Source organism: Rhinopithecus roxellana, chromosome 6, assembly GCF_007565055.1.
Source record: "Rhinopithecus roxellana isolate Shanxi Qingling chromosome 6, ASM756505v1, whole genome shotgun sequence".
Taxonomy (NCBI): domain Eukaryota; kingdom Metazoa; phylum Chordata; class Mammalia; order Primates; family Cercopithecidae; genus Rhinopithecus; species Rhinopithecus roxellana.
This window is the reverse complement of record NC_044554.1, coordinates 16,987,032-17,001,976: the sequence shown is the minus strand read 5'-3', so window position 1 is coordinate 17,001,976 and position 14,945 is coordinate 16,987,032. Positions and strand designations below refer to the sequence as shown.

At 40.0% G+C, this 14,945-nt stretch overlaps 1 protein-coding gene across 1 annotated transcript in view; it reads right to left on the bottom strand.

Annotated features, from left to right (window-relative positions):
• Positions 1–11,678: 11,678 nt before the first annotated feature.
• Positions 11,679–14,945, bottom strand: part of RSBN1L (round spermatid basic protein 1 like) — a 102,177-nt gene continuing 98,910 nt past the window's right edge. The window contains exon 8 of the mRNA XM_010386291.2: positions 11,679–14,935. Within this exon, the coding sequence (XP_010384593.1) occupies positions 14,297–14,935 (639 nt within the window). The 3' untranslated portion in view covers positions 11,679–14,296. The remainder of the gene's footprint in view (positions 14,936–14,945) is intronic.

The following is a 14,945-nucleotide window of genomic DNA, read 5'->3' as shown; positions in this document are numbered from 1 at the left end:
TGAGTTTGACAGATTTTTATCTAGGCTAAATTCATTATTACCTCTATCTTCTGGCTGGGACAAATAATTCCAAGGTGGCATGTTAAAAAAGCAGAAAAGCTGGGCGCGGTGGCTCACGCCTATAATCCCAGCACTTTGGGAGGCCAAGGCGGGCAGACCACGAGGTCAAGAGATCAAGACCATCCTGGCCAACATGGTGAAACCCCATCTGTACTAAAAACACAAAAATTAGCTGGGCATGGTGGCGGGCGCCTGTAGTCCCAGCTACTCAGGAGGCTGAGGCAGGAGAATCACTTGAACCCAGGAGGCAGAGGTTGCAGTGAGCTGAGATCACACCACTGCACTCCAGCCTGGCGAAAGAGCGAGACTCCATCTCAAAAAAACAAAACAAAACAAAACAAAAAAAACAGAAGCTTGCCACTTACTAAAGTTAGGGGGACCTAATAATCCTGATTCTGTCAGGACAGACCCAGTTTATACCTATTGTCCTGGGGTCTCAAGGAATTAGTGCCCCTCTCACAATTAGAAGTGTCTTGAATTGAGAAAGCATATTATCACCTTCAAGGTACTAAGCAATTCCAATGAAGCAGTGGTGGCAGTACTTATAAAAATTCCAAAGAGGTTGAAGTGTTTTATAACCCTGAAGCACGATGATTGTTCTTACCCTATACAACCCTCACCTTTAGCTTTAAGAGAAATCTAAAGTGATTTTTTTTTTTCCTGTTTTAAAAAGATCAAACAAAAAAGTGATTTCTGGCTACTGAAACAGAAGGTCTAGTTCTGCCTTGTAATGACAGATAACATAAGTTTCACAACACAACAGATTAATACAGCGTAACTCATTAGGCATTTGAAACTAGAGAACTAGGCTAAATAAATAAAAACTAATCAACTGCAAATATTTTCATCTTATAATTGGCAATAATTAGTATTTTCGGTACATAAAAATAGGATTGAGAATAGTTAGTACTGGGAACAGAATGTTCCAGGCTTGATCAGACACCTCTAACTCAACTGAGAGATCCATCCATGCTTTGGTTTATGGGATCATTAAATAAATTCAAAGTAGAAGAAAGCTTACATCTCTCTAAAAAACCAGCCAAAAGGATTTTGGAGTACAGAGAAAAGGAAAAGAAGGGATGGCACCACGGCAAACAACCAGCTAGGCCAGGAGTCAGCAAAATTTCTCTGTAAAGGGCTGCTCAGTAAATGTTTAGGCTTTTAGGTGATGTGGTTTCTTTTGCAACTACTCAACTCAGTCTTTATGGCAGAGAAAGCAGCCATAGACCATGGCTATATCCCAATAAAACCTTATTTATGGACATGAAATTTAAATTTCAAATGATTTTCATATCACAAAATACTATTTTTACTTTTGTGTCAACCATTTAATGCCATAAAAACCATTCTTGCCTCACACACCATAGAAAAACTGGTGGTGGGTTAGATATGGCCTACGGGAGGTAATTTGCTGACCCCTGTGCTAGGCAATAAAAGCAGAATGGAATTCTGTATGAGATGTTAAGAGGAAAGGTCTCTTGCTCCCCCAAACAGTTCTACAAGGAAGGAAGAGAGAAATTAGGTAAAAATTGTATGTAAACGGCAACACAATAACCAACTTGTTTACACATGAGGGTCAATGAATTTTAACAGCATCTGAAAGATTCCCAGAAAGTAGAACTGCTCCACTAAATAAACACTTGAAGCAGCACAATAAATTATCATAGATATGTGCCTCAATACACACATCAATGTGTTACATTAAAACTTTACGTAATGAAAGACATTAAAGATAGAAATCATGCTTACAGGTAGAAAAATCAAAACAAATGGACCAATATGTAAACAATTAGTACTGTACAAAAATACCTTCCTAGGTTTCAGTTATATGATTCTTGTTTATATGACAGAGAAATCTACCAATGAGGTTTTTTAAGATTAAACACACAATGCCTCATGAAGGAAACTTAAACATCAGAGGTTCTTACCAAAGCCGATTTTTTCTAGGTTAGCATGGATGTAACTTACTCTGGTTTGGGCAAAAGATTTGTCATCAACAATCTGAGTAAAAGCAACCTGTGCACAAAATAACTTTTTATAAGACTTGAAACTATGAAAAGGGGCGAAGTGCAGTGGCTCACACCTGTGGTCCCAGCTACATGGAAGGCTGAGGTGGGAGAATCGCTTGAACCGGGAATTCAAGATTACAGTAAGCTATGATCATGCCACTGCACTCCAGCATGGGTGACAAAGTGAGACCCTGTCTCAAAAACAAACAAACTAAAAGGCTGAGTGTGGTGGCCCACACCCACACCTGTAATCCCAGCACTTTGGGAGGCCGAGGTGGGTGGATCACCTGAGATCAGGAGTTTGAGACTAGCCTGGCCCACAGGGTGAAACCCTGTCTTAACTAAAAATATGAAAAATTAGCTGGGTGTGGTGGCCGGCGCCTATAGTCCCAGTTCAGGAGGCTGAGGCAGGAGAATCACTTGAACCTGGGAAGTAGCGGTTGCAGTGAGCCGAGATCGTACCATGGCACTCCAGCCTGGGCAACAAGAGTGAAACTCCATCTCAAAAAATAAAATAATAATTTAAAAAAACATTCAAATGATCCAGAACTTAGTAACATTTCATGAACACAGGGACCAGATATGGTAGCCTCAACCAAACATGTAAAACATGAACACAAATCTACCAACAAAGAGCTTTCAAGCACCAAGAAAAATACTTGTACAAAGCTTCAAGAAGTAGAGATCTATCCTTGGGTTCAAGCTTACTGCAATTTTAAAAGTTATTAACCTGCGGGACGTGGTGGCTCACACCTGTAATCCCAGCACTTCGGGAGGCTGAGGCGGGTGGATCACGAGGTCAGGAGTTCGAGACCAGCCTGTCCAACATGGTAAAACCTCGTCTCTACTAAAAATACAAAAATTAGCTGGATGTGGTGGCCGGCACCTATAATCCTAGCTGCTCAGGAGGCTGAGGCAGGAGAATTGCTTGAACCCTGGAGCCGGAGGTTGCAGTGAGCCAAGATCGCGCCACTGCACTCCATCCTGGGTAACAGGGCAAAAGTCCGTCTCAGGGAAAAAAAAAAAAGTTATTAACCTTATAAATTTGGTCATCTGGTTTCCAATTTGCTTTTTCACAGTGCAGCAAATAGGAGGGAACTATTGACTAATGAACAGAAATGATAGCCAAAGGAGAGGAAACCATAGAATCATCTTCATACAAGGTCCGGCATATCACCATGCACCTGAGTCATCAGGAAAATCAATTAATTTCTCTTTATTGAGAGGAAAATATATCAGAGTCCTTTTGGTGTTATATAAACAAGCCACAAACTACCAAAGGAGTTTTCCTTACTGTTGATTGGTCATGTTTGCACAGTAAACATCACTGTGAGCACAAAGTATTATTGGTGTCCTTATACTTTGTGGCATAAATATTAAAACATGCAGAGGGTTGGGTTTGGTGGCTCTCACTTATAATCCCAGCACTCTGGGAGGTCGAGGTGGGAGAATCACTTAAGACCAGGAGTTCGAGACCAACCTGGGCAACATGGCGTAACATGAGGTCAGGAGTTCGAAACCAGCCTGGCCAACATGGTGCAACCCTGTCTCTACTAAAAATACAAAAATTAGCCGGTGTTGTGGTGCACACCTGTAATCCCACCTACTCGGGAGGCTTAGGCAGGAGACTCACTTGAACCCAGGAGGTGGCTGGGTTGCAGTAAACAGATCACGCCACTGCACTCCAGCCTGGGCGACACAGTGAGACTCTGTCGCAAAAAAAAAAAAAAAAGTTACACAATTTTAGAATAGGGTGGAAAAGGACAGGACATCTCTTCATTGTAATGATGGAGAAACTAAAGCCCAGATAAGTAATTAGCCCATGGTCACGGATAAGTGGAGGAGTGGGACTCCAAATGCTATTTCCACAAATATGTCTCCTGTTAAAGGAAAAAATGAAAAGTAACAGTAGAAGATACCAGTTGTCAAACCCTGAAGATACCACTGGGTTACAAGCTTTTCTGAGGATCCTGCCTTACACTTCATGTTTCTTTTTTTTTTTTTTTTTTGAGACGGAGTCTCGCTCTGCCACCCAGGCTGGAGTGCAGTGGCCAGATCTCAGCTCACTGCAAGCTCCGCCTCCCGGGTTTACGCCATTCTCCTGCCTCAGCCTCCCGAGAAGCTGGGACTACAGGCGCCCGCCTCGTTGCCCGGCTAGTTTTTTTTTTTTTTTGTATTTTTAAGTAGAGACAGGGTTTCACCGTATTAGCCAGGATGGTCTCGATCTCCTGACCTCGTAATCCGCCTGTCTCGGCCTCCCAAAGTGCTGGGATTACAGGCTTGAGCCACCACGCCCGGCCACGTTTCTCACTTTGTGTTGCCCTGTATTCAAGTCAGTCAGTCATACTGTATTACGCCATAAGGCAGTTGTCATCTATCTATACTTTTGCCTGTCTACCACTATCATCTATACATGACAGTCACAAATTTGTAATTCAATTATATCAAGAATAGGCAGTCCATGATAAGACACGATTTTGAAATGCCAGCTTGGGAAAAACAGTGAACTAGGAAGATAGTTTTTGATGTCCACCTGCCTTTACCATACCTTGCCTTGGCCCCTTCATGAAACTCCTCCTCACAGATGCCTATCCTCTGCCCCAAATTAGAATACAAAGAGGAGATCATCAGTGAGGAAGGTGTGAAATGACTGGAGTGACCCAGCACAGAACTCTTTTAACTATTCTTTTGACTAATTCCAGAAGCAGAAGCTAACATGTAAGGTATGTAGTGTAAGCCAGGCAATGTGCTCAGTAAACATCTGGCATGTTCTGTCACTTAACTTTCACCACAAATTAACAGAACAGATATTATCCCTCCCATTTACAGAGAGAAATACAGACTAATTTTCTCACAGTTATACAAGTGTGGTTTTGGTGGGTTGTTTTTGTTTTGAGACAGGGTCTCGCTTTCACTCGGGCTGGAGTGCAGTGGCTTGATCATAGCTCACTGCAGCCTCGAGCTTCTGGGCTCAAGCCATCTCCTACCTTAGCCTCTTGTGTAGCTAGGACTACAGGTGTGTGCCACAATGACTGGCTGTTTTTATTACTATTATTAATTATTTAGAGATGGGAGTCTTGCTGTGTGGCCCATGTTGGTCTCAAACTTCTGGGCTCAAGTGATCCTCCCACCTGGGCCTCCCAATGTGCTGGGATTACAGGTGTGAGCCACCATGCCCAGCCTTATTCCCTTTTACTGAACTTCAGCTATATTGCTACAAATGCCCGCAGTCAAATATCATGGCTGGGAGCAGTGACTCATGCCTATAATCCCAGCACTTTGGGAGGCTGAGGTGGGAGGAATGCTTGAGCCCAGGAGTTCAAGACCAGTCTGGGCAACATGGTGAAACACAATCTCTACAAAAAATTAAAAAATTAGCAGGGTGCGGTGATACATACCTGTAGTCCCAGCTACTCGAGAGACTGAGGAGTGGGAGGGTCACATGAGCCCAGGGAAGTCAAGGTGGCAGTGAGCCTGGGCAACAGAGTGAGACCCTGTTTCTAAATAATAAAGTGGCTTTACAGGTTTTACAGAAGGACTAACTGTACGAAAATGTGCAACCTTTATGTCCTTCCATTCCTGCAATGGAATGATTATAGACTGAAAAAAACTAGGGCAGGTTGTCATCTTCAGTATTTTCAATTTTTGAATTTTTTAAAACATGAGTAGGGAAAACCAAAAAAGCTTAAACAGAATGCCTGATAACCAGACTTTATCTACCAATTAAGACTTAAAAATGTGAAATTCTGCCTCAGACTCTGAGATATCAAGGTGTTTCTTATGTAGCCAGGCATGGTGGCTCACATCTGTCATCCCAGCACTTTGGGAGGCTGAGGCAAGATCAGTCTGGGCAATATGGTGAAACACTGTCTCTACAAAAAACATAAAACTTAGCATGGTGGCGTGCACCTGTAGTTCCAGCTACTAGGAGACTGAGCTGGGCGGATCACTTGAGCCTGGGAGGTTGAGGCTGCAGTGAACTGAGATCGTATCGTGCCACTGCACTCCTGCCTGAGGCTCTGTCTCAAAAAGATAAAGTGGCTCTGGTGAAAGAGGGAGACCCTGTCTCAAAAAAAAAAAAAAAAAATAGGTGCTTATATTTGCCATTTTAATCATTTTAGGAATAGTTAAAATTTATCTTTAGTTTGTAATAATTTTCAGTGTATCTCCAGAAAAACCAGTTGAAGGAAAAATGTTGGGTAAGTTTCACAGGTTTTACAGGTTTATTTCTACAATACTGACTCTCTCCAAGCTGCCCAACAGGGCCTGGATATCTAATAACTACCTTCTTAAACTGTATGCATAAGAGTTTTGGTTAGACTGCAGTACAAAACAAGAAACTTGGTTTCTTTATAATACCTTCTCATCCAACTTGTCTCCATTTTTCTTTCTGTTGTAATCCTAGAATTGAATTTGAACTCAGACTGACTTTAAATTATACAAACCTACAGAGATGGGAGGATCACTTGAGGCCAGGAGTTAAAGTTCATCCTGGGCAACATAGTGAGGCTCTGTTTCTAAAAAAAAAAAAAAAAAAAAATTAGCCAAGCATGGTGGTGGGTGCCTGTAATCCTAGCTACTCAAAAGGATGAGGCGGGAGAATCACCTGAGCCCAAGAGTTTGAGGCTGTAGTGAGCCATGATTGTGCCACTGCACTCCAGCCTGAGTGACAGAGCAAGACTGTCTTTAAAAAGAAAGGAAACCTACCTAATCTTCCCCCACCCCTAGTGTACAGTATGTTCCGTCAAATATTTATTGAACACCAAGTATAAAATATATTAGGTGTTGGGGATACACAGTGATAAAATTCCCAACTTCTAGCTCATGGTTTAGCTACAGTCCAACATGTGCTTAATATGTATATTTAATTCTATGAGCAGAGGGCAGCAGACAGATTTGGGTCTATACCAACTACTGGGTGAGGGGACAGTTGGAGATGTCCCCTGTAAAGCCTATGAAACGCTGTATGTAAAGCAGGGGTCCCCAACCCCCTGGTCCCGGCCTGTGGCCTGTTAGGAACCAGGCCACACAGCAGGAGGTGAGTGGGGTGCAAGTGGGCATTACCACCTGAGCTCCACCTCCTGTCAGATCAGTGGCAGCATTAGATTCTCATAGGAGGGCAAACCCTATTGTGAACTGGACATGCAGTTCAGATCTAGGTTGCATGCTCCTGAAAAATCTAAAGCCTGATAATCTGAGGTGGAAGTTTCATCCTGAAGCCATCCCCCACCCAACCCCGTCCATGGAAAAATTGTCTTCCACAAAACCAGTCTCTGGTGTCATAAAGGTAGGGAACCACTGCTGTAATGGCAGTACAGGAGATGATGTCTTGAGTTTTGAAAAGAGGAAGATCTCACAATGTTGTATTCCAGATATTTATTTCCCCAGCAAAGAATTTTAAAAGTTCACAAAATGGCAATTACTGCCATCTGGTAAAGTGGAAAACTGGTCACATCAAATAGAAGAAATTGTGTTACATGAAGCTGGAAAGGGAGGGCCTATAATAAAGACTCTTCAGTGCTATGCTAAGCATTTGACCTTTATTTGTTAGCAAAGGAAAAGCCAAGGAGTACTTCTACAAAGAAGAGTAATAATTCTATATTTTAGAAAGGTTAATCTGTTGGTAACACAAAGAATGGAATGGAATAAAGAGGGAAAGGGCACAGGACTAGAACACTTTAGGGTATTTTGAGTCCAGGTGAGATGAACATCTATTATGACTGTGATGTGACAAGAGCAACAGATGAATTGTTAAGTACTTCTGGGGTTGACTCAATCTCATAACAAATTGGACACAGGAATCAGGTACGGTGGCTTACACCTGTAATCTCGACACTTGGGGAGGCTGAGGCAGGATCACTTGAGGTCAGGAGTTCCAGACCAGCCTGGCCAATATGGCAAAACCCCATCTCTACTAAAAATACAAAAATTAGTGGGGTGTGGTGGTGCACACCTGTAATCTCAGCCACTCAGGAGGCTGAGGCACAAGAATCACTTTAACCCAGGAGGCAGGGGTTGTGGTGAGCCAAGACCATGTCACTGCACTCTAGCCTGGGCAACAGAGACTCTGTCTCAAAAAACAAAACAAAACAAAACAAAACAAAAGGACACAGGAAAAGAGAAAAATCAAATTAAGGTGATTATGAAGGAAGTGATGACAATAACCAAATTGGGAGGAAAGAAACAGCTAATGCTTGAGGGCAAGGCAAAAAAGAATTTAGATTTGACCATATGGATCATTAGAACTAAAGTGAAAAACCAGGCTGACTGAAGTTGTGGGATCATGAAGGTAGCTCAGGGACAGACTGTAGAGGCCTAAAGGAAAGACCATGGAGACTGCCTTAAATAGTGGCAGACAGGCAAAAGAATCCTTCCAAAGAAACAAACACAACATGAAAAGAACAGGTCATAAAGAGTTTTAGGAGTAAAATGATAGTGCTGCAAGGGTCAAACAGAAATACTAAGAAGTGCAGCAGGGCCAGAAGCAGTGGCTCACATCTGTAATCCCAGCACTTTGGGAGGCCGAGGTGGGCGAATCATGAGGTCAGGAGATCGAGCCCATCCTGGCTAACACGGTGAAACTGCGTCTCTGCTACAAATACAAAAAATTACCTGGGCGTGGTGGAGGGCGCCTGTAGTCCCAGCTACTCGGGAGGCTGAGGCAGGAGAATGGCATGAACCCGAGAGGCAGAGCTTGCAGTGAGCCGGGATCATGCCACTGCACTCCAGCCTGAGCAACAGAGACTCCGTCTCAAAAGAAAAAGAAGTGCAGCCACTGGATTTGGCAGTCAAAAGGTAACCTTTGAGAAAACCATTTCAACATACATGTGAGGATTTAAATGAAACTGTAGTGAAATGAGGAATAAATGTAAGATGAGGAAGTAAAGGCAGACAGAAATTCCCAAGAACTTAGGAAGAAAGACGGAACAAGAGCATTAACAAAAGCCAGACTTAAAGATAAAGGTATTTTTTAAAACAACAGATTTGAGGTAGAGGCAGGTAAAAATCTGGCTTAGCTGACAAAATTTCAAGAAAAAACTTTGGGTTGGCGGGGCAGGGGGATCAAACTGTCTGTCCAAAGAAGTTTCTCAACTCTCTATTACACAACATTTGTGACTATAATATTGTTTGATGTTTGTTTTGAGACTGAGTCTTGCTCTGTCACCCATGCTGGAGTGCAATGGCACGATCTCGGCTCACTGCAACCTCCGCCTCCCGGGTTCAAGTGATTCTCCTGCCTCAGCCTCCTGAGTAGCTGGGATTACAGGTGTGTGTCACCATGCCCGGCTAAGTTTTATATTTTTAGTAGAGACGGGGTTTTGCCATGTTGGCCAGGCTGTGCGACTATAATACTGATTTGCCTCTGACTCTGCACACTTAGTAGTCTTAAGTAGCAGTGAACTTTACAGAAAAGTGTAGATTTAACATTCTAACAACATAGATGCGTAAGTTCTAAATTTCAAAATGTACAGAATGATCCAGAGTTCTCACAAGTTCACAGTGCAGTTCTTGGTAGGCAGTTCACGGTAATTAAACATACAAGTTACAAATTTTAATTTCTAGTTAACATAAATTCTACTCACCCAGCCCATATTTTGTTCTCAGCTCATTCATATTCCCTGATTGGGTCTGAAGTCCAAGAAGAGCTGGAAGGGAAGATAACCTGAAATGCAGATGTTTTCCCCTCCCTTCCCTGCTCTCAGCAGAGATATGACTGCTATACAACACCCATAAAGCTACAAGGAAAAGACAGCTTTGTTTTTAGGCTGTGTGCGCTTGACGTTCTAAAAAGCAATGATTTCCATCTGTAGTATGTACTGGGTTACAGAAAGAAAAGAAAAGCCAGGATAGAAGACAAAAGGACTTACAAGCTCTCCTGAGTTGTCCCCTTAATTATCATATCTGAAGTGTGCTGTCAGTGCCAAACCTCAAACATAACTCTTTCATAAAACAGGCAATGCAGTCTAAAACCAGTAAAATTGTGTTTACATATAAATGTAGTTACATCAAGTAAGAGAAAGAGTAAGATCTATTCTACCACACCTAAAACCCATCATGTTTTAGCAGCCTAAAAGTATTTTGAAAAGAATGGCACTTTTGTCTTCCCAATCGTTACGTCTAGTGGGACAAGAGAGGTATTTATCGTACCATTCCCAGCACCCATACCTAGTTTAGTGACCTTTTTAAGATAATCCTCAATATCTGTCTCTGTTGGCGTAAGTCAACTTTTGAGAGTTAGCTTTAAGGGTAAAAAAAGATTTTCAAAGTGGAGTCAATTCAAGATTTTATGGTTTCTATTGAAGACAGAAAAGAACTTTTAAAGTTGACAAGATTAAAATGTCAATTTTAAGAAAATAATTACAAAAGTAAAAAGATTGTGGTTATCAATTTTAATATTTATTGAAAGATGGAAGACAAGGAAAGTATCTCTCAAACTCCAAAAACAATCTTGCACCTTTGCTAAATGTAAAATAAATTTTGAGATATTTGCTTTACATGACAATGAACCTGTCCAAAAAATAACTGAATGCAAATTTATCCAAATGGTGCTAATTTATTATTTACAAAAATGCTCTTATCTGCCATAAGTATTTGGGAAAAAACTGTTTTACACTCAGGAACACTAATGAAATACCTTAACGACAACTTAAAATATAAAACCTTCCCTACCCTCAATGACCACCCCCCCAGAAAAGTTACAGAATGGATTAAAAATGAATACATGTGGAAACAAACATAATTATTTCCCACAAATGTACACAGAAACAGGCACATGCACACACACATATACAGTGTTGTGCAAGATCAACTTAATGTTTATTTAAGGTCAACAGCCTTGGTGACAAAGAAGATAATGAATATGGCTTCAGTAAAGTTTGCAAGTAAATATCACAAATGTTAATTCTTTTGCTAGCTAACCAGCTAACCTGAGTATGGAATATGTATTATTTAGATAGCTAAAAGGTTATAAACAAAATGGAGGAGTGGAGAGGGGAAAGCACTATAGCAGATTCCACTGAGGTACCTTAGTTTTTATGTAAAGGTCTGTATACCCATTTAATAATTTACGTAACAATTATTTATTCTATATAGTATATGACCATATAGAAACTATGTCTTACGTAGTTTATTGTTCTGGTCCAAGAAACTGGAAATAAAAGCAATATTCTTCAGATAAAGAACTGAAATGTACTAACTATAAAACCATTAATATAATGCAATATTAAAATAGAAAAATTTTTAAATGTAACAAAGGTAGTCAACAAGTTCTCAGATTGTATCTGAAGAGGATTTGAAAATTATAACCCGTAAGACAAGGAACGTAAGCATTATTGAAGGCAATAACGAGGCTATACCTGCAAATCTTGAGCCCACTGATTTATACTTTACCTTCAGAGATGTATGCTTTTTTAATTTTTTAATTTTTTTTAATTTTTTTTTATTTTTTTGGAGACGGAGTCTCATTCTGTTGCCCAGGCTGGAGGTCAGTGGCGCAATCGTAGCTCACTGCAACCTCCACCTCCCTGGTTCAAGCAATTCCCCTGCCTCAGCCTCCCGAGTAGATGGGATTACAGGCACATGCCACCAGGCCCAGCTAATTTTTTTTGTATTTTTAGTAGAGACAGGGTTTCACCATGTTGGCCAGACTGGTCTCAAACTCCTGACCTTGTGATCCGCCCGCCTCGACCTCCCAAAGTGCTGGGATTACAGGCATGAGCCACCATGCCTGGCCGATGTATGCATTTTAAAACAATTTAATTTTCATATTATAGGTAAGTCTGACTATAGGTTATATTGGAAACTATACCTAAAAGCAACCACTATGGTTATTATTAGATATGCCTTCCTTTAAGTTAAAAAGTTTAAGGCTCATATTTTGGAGGGATACCCTAAAGACATTTTCTCACAGTATGACCTCAATGCATCTACATATATGCTACTGGAAAATTGGAAATAAAACACATCTCTTGTTAAATATATCGTTCTTCAACTTTAAAGAGAAACAAAACCATTTTAATCACATCCCTTCTTATTTCTCAATACTGGTTTGTTAAGAACTTTTGTCACTCAAAAAGGTAGGTGCAAATCCATAAATTTAGGTTAAAACAGAAGATTAAATAGGTGGGGAGCACGGTAAGACAATGACATATAAAACAAAACCCTTACTATCTTGATTTATACCTTCCCTATCCCATGAAACTTCCTATGTTGCAAACACTGATTTCCTACAAACCATGAAGATTTCCTATGATATTTGCCTGTCCTTTTATTAATCTAGGGGCCAGAACTGACATCATTGCTGCAATTAACTTTTATTTGTTCTGGTAAAATGCTTCTTCCTAAATGGCTTCACCCTAACCAGAAATATGAGCAGTTTTGATGGGTACTATAGATGGAAATACCAACAGTAACCCAAAAGGCAGCACAAAGAACCCCAACTGAAAGTCATCAACCAAAATATGCGCCCAGAATAATACCAAAAACAAACAAAATAGATCTGCAATGAGCAAAGTTTCTTACAGCAACACATACATCAAAGACTTCTGTCTGACTTTTAATTACAATAGTGGAAGCAGTGTCAAATAGTGAGTCTATCATTAAAGAGTCTGTTTTACTCATCTTTAGTTAGGCACTGGCAATCTGTCTCCTACCTCAATTTAATGTCTAGAACTTCTTTTGAAAAGGAAGTATTCCAAGTTGTTTGCCTTGCTAGGGTAAGGAGGGGATCCTGAGAGAGATGAGGTACCACAAACTATTTTGTTAGTTACATCTCTGTACATGGCAGTTGAGTCATTGTCATTGCCCTTATTTTACAGTTTTGTATTTGCCGTATTTTTCTCCCATTCTGCAAGAAAAATGTAAAAGGATTTTAATTGCTCACAATTAAGCTTTCTGTAACTAAAGATTTTATACTCAGCTATTACTTAGTAAAGGTACTTATTAGTAAGAAAATTCTCTATACTTATCATTCCATACATAACAAAAAAAATCTATGGTAGGCTATGTAATCTGGCCACGTAACTTCATTAGTTAGAAGGCTTTGTTATCATTAACATACCTTGTTTCTCCCAACTTTCTAAAACTGTTTCTATTACCTACACCGCTTTCTTAATAGTTTAATATAAAAATTTTTCAATGTATTCCGGAGAGAAGGGCTAAGGAATTTTACATATTCATCTTAATTCAGCAATTTAAGAAAATTCTGCAAATATGATATACATATATACATTCACACACACACAGATGCACACTTTCTTAACTGAGTCTTGGTTGTTAAAAATGCCTGCACAGGCTAGGCGCTGTGGCTCATGCCTGCAATCCCAGCACTTTGGGAGGCCAAGGCGGGCAGATCACAAGGTCAAGAGATCAAGATGATCCTGGCCAACATGATGAAACCCCATCTCTATTAAAAATAAAAAAATTAGCTGGGTGTGGTGGCACGTGCCTGTAGTCCCAGCTACTCGGGAGGCTGAGGCAGGAGAATCACTTGAACCTGAGAGGCAGAGGTTGCAGTGAGCCAAGATCGCGCTACTGCACTCCAGCCTGGTGACAGAATGAGACTCCATACCAAAAAAAAAAAAAAACAGCCAGCACAGCGTGGGGAATTTAAATATGTACTAGATTTGACTTATGTACATTTGCACTCCAATACCACACTAAATGGATATACCAGCAGAGAATCATATCAAACAAATGACTTAAATGAATTGTCAGTTTGTCTTTGCAGACTCCACAGAAAACATATTTATTAATATGAACCTTTATTAAGTGGCTCACATTTCAGTATAAATCACACTAAAAAGATATTTTAAAAGCTATTTACACTACAGTGCTGACACATTTAAAATGAAAAAAAAAGGATATAAATAAGCTCTATGGAAAAGCTTTAAATTGTTGAAAAAGAATTCTGGCTCATATTACAAAATATATATATATTTATATATATGTTAATGTCAGCTCTATTCTAAAACCTAAAATTCCAACGTAAATGATTTTTTTTTTTAAAGACTCCTTTATGTTTAAACCTGCAATGTTTACAGTGCATCTGGCCCTAAGTGCTTAATACTTCACAGTTATGGACAGGCACTGAGGAATGTTACAAAGCTACATAAACAATGTTTTGTAACAGATACAGGAGCAAGTCCTTGGCTTGCTTTCAGAATTCATGAATCTTTATTACATTATTAAATTTTTTTAAAAAAGGATTTTAGATGCTATATGCAAATTTAGCACAAAATGTCATCGTCTTTTTTATCTTGATTTGAATGTGCTGAACTGTGTTGCCTTATATCAACAAGACTTAGATTTCCAGGGCACAATTCTTCCTTTAAATCTCTGTTGCTATTTTCAAATTTAGAATCCACATCAATCTTAAATTCTGTAAATTGAACATGATCCAATTTTGCTTTAACATTCTTGCCATCCATATTATTCAGTGCTCTAGTCTTTTCAGGAATATTAACATTCACAGGTTCTTCCTTGATTCTTACAGATGCAATAGGTTCATGTTTAATCTGCTGTAATTCATATTTAGAATGAAGTTTATCTGAAAAAACAGAATCCAAGGAGGCTTTGCTTACAGCACAAATCATGTTGTTAGTGTCAGGTCCAAGAACAGATGATGTGGAATCTGATGATGTGCCTGTTTCATGAGTAGCTGTATTCTGAGAAGTGTCCTCCTCTGAGTGATATAATTTGAGCCGAATGTGCCATGCTAAACTGCATACAGCTGAAACTGTCTTGAACTGATGAACAACATTCCTTGGAATAAAATAAATGTCATTATCATAGAGCTGAATCCTGGCATAGCGAATGCCTTCCCTCCTCAGTTGATTCAGTTTTGCATCATCAACCCATTGGACACACTAAAAAATA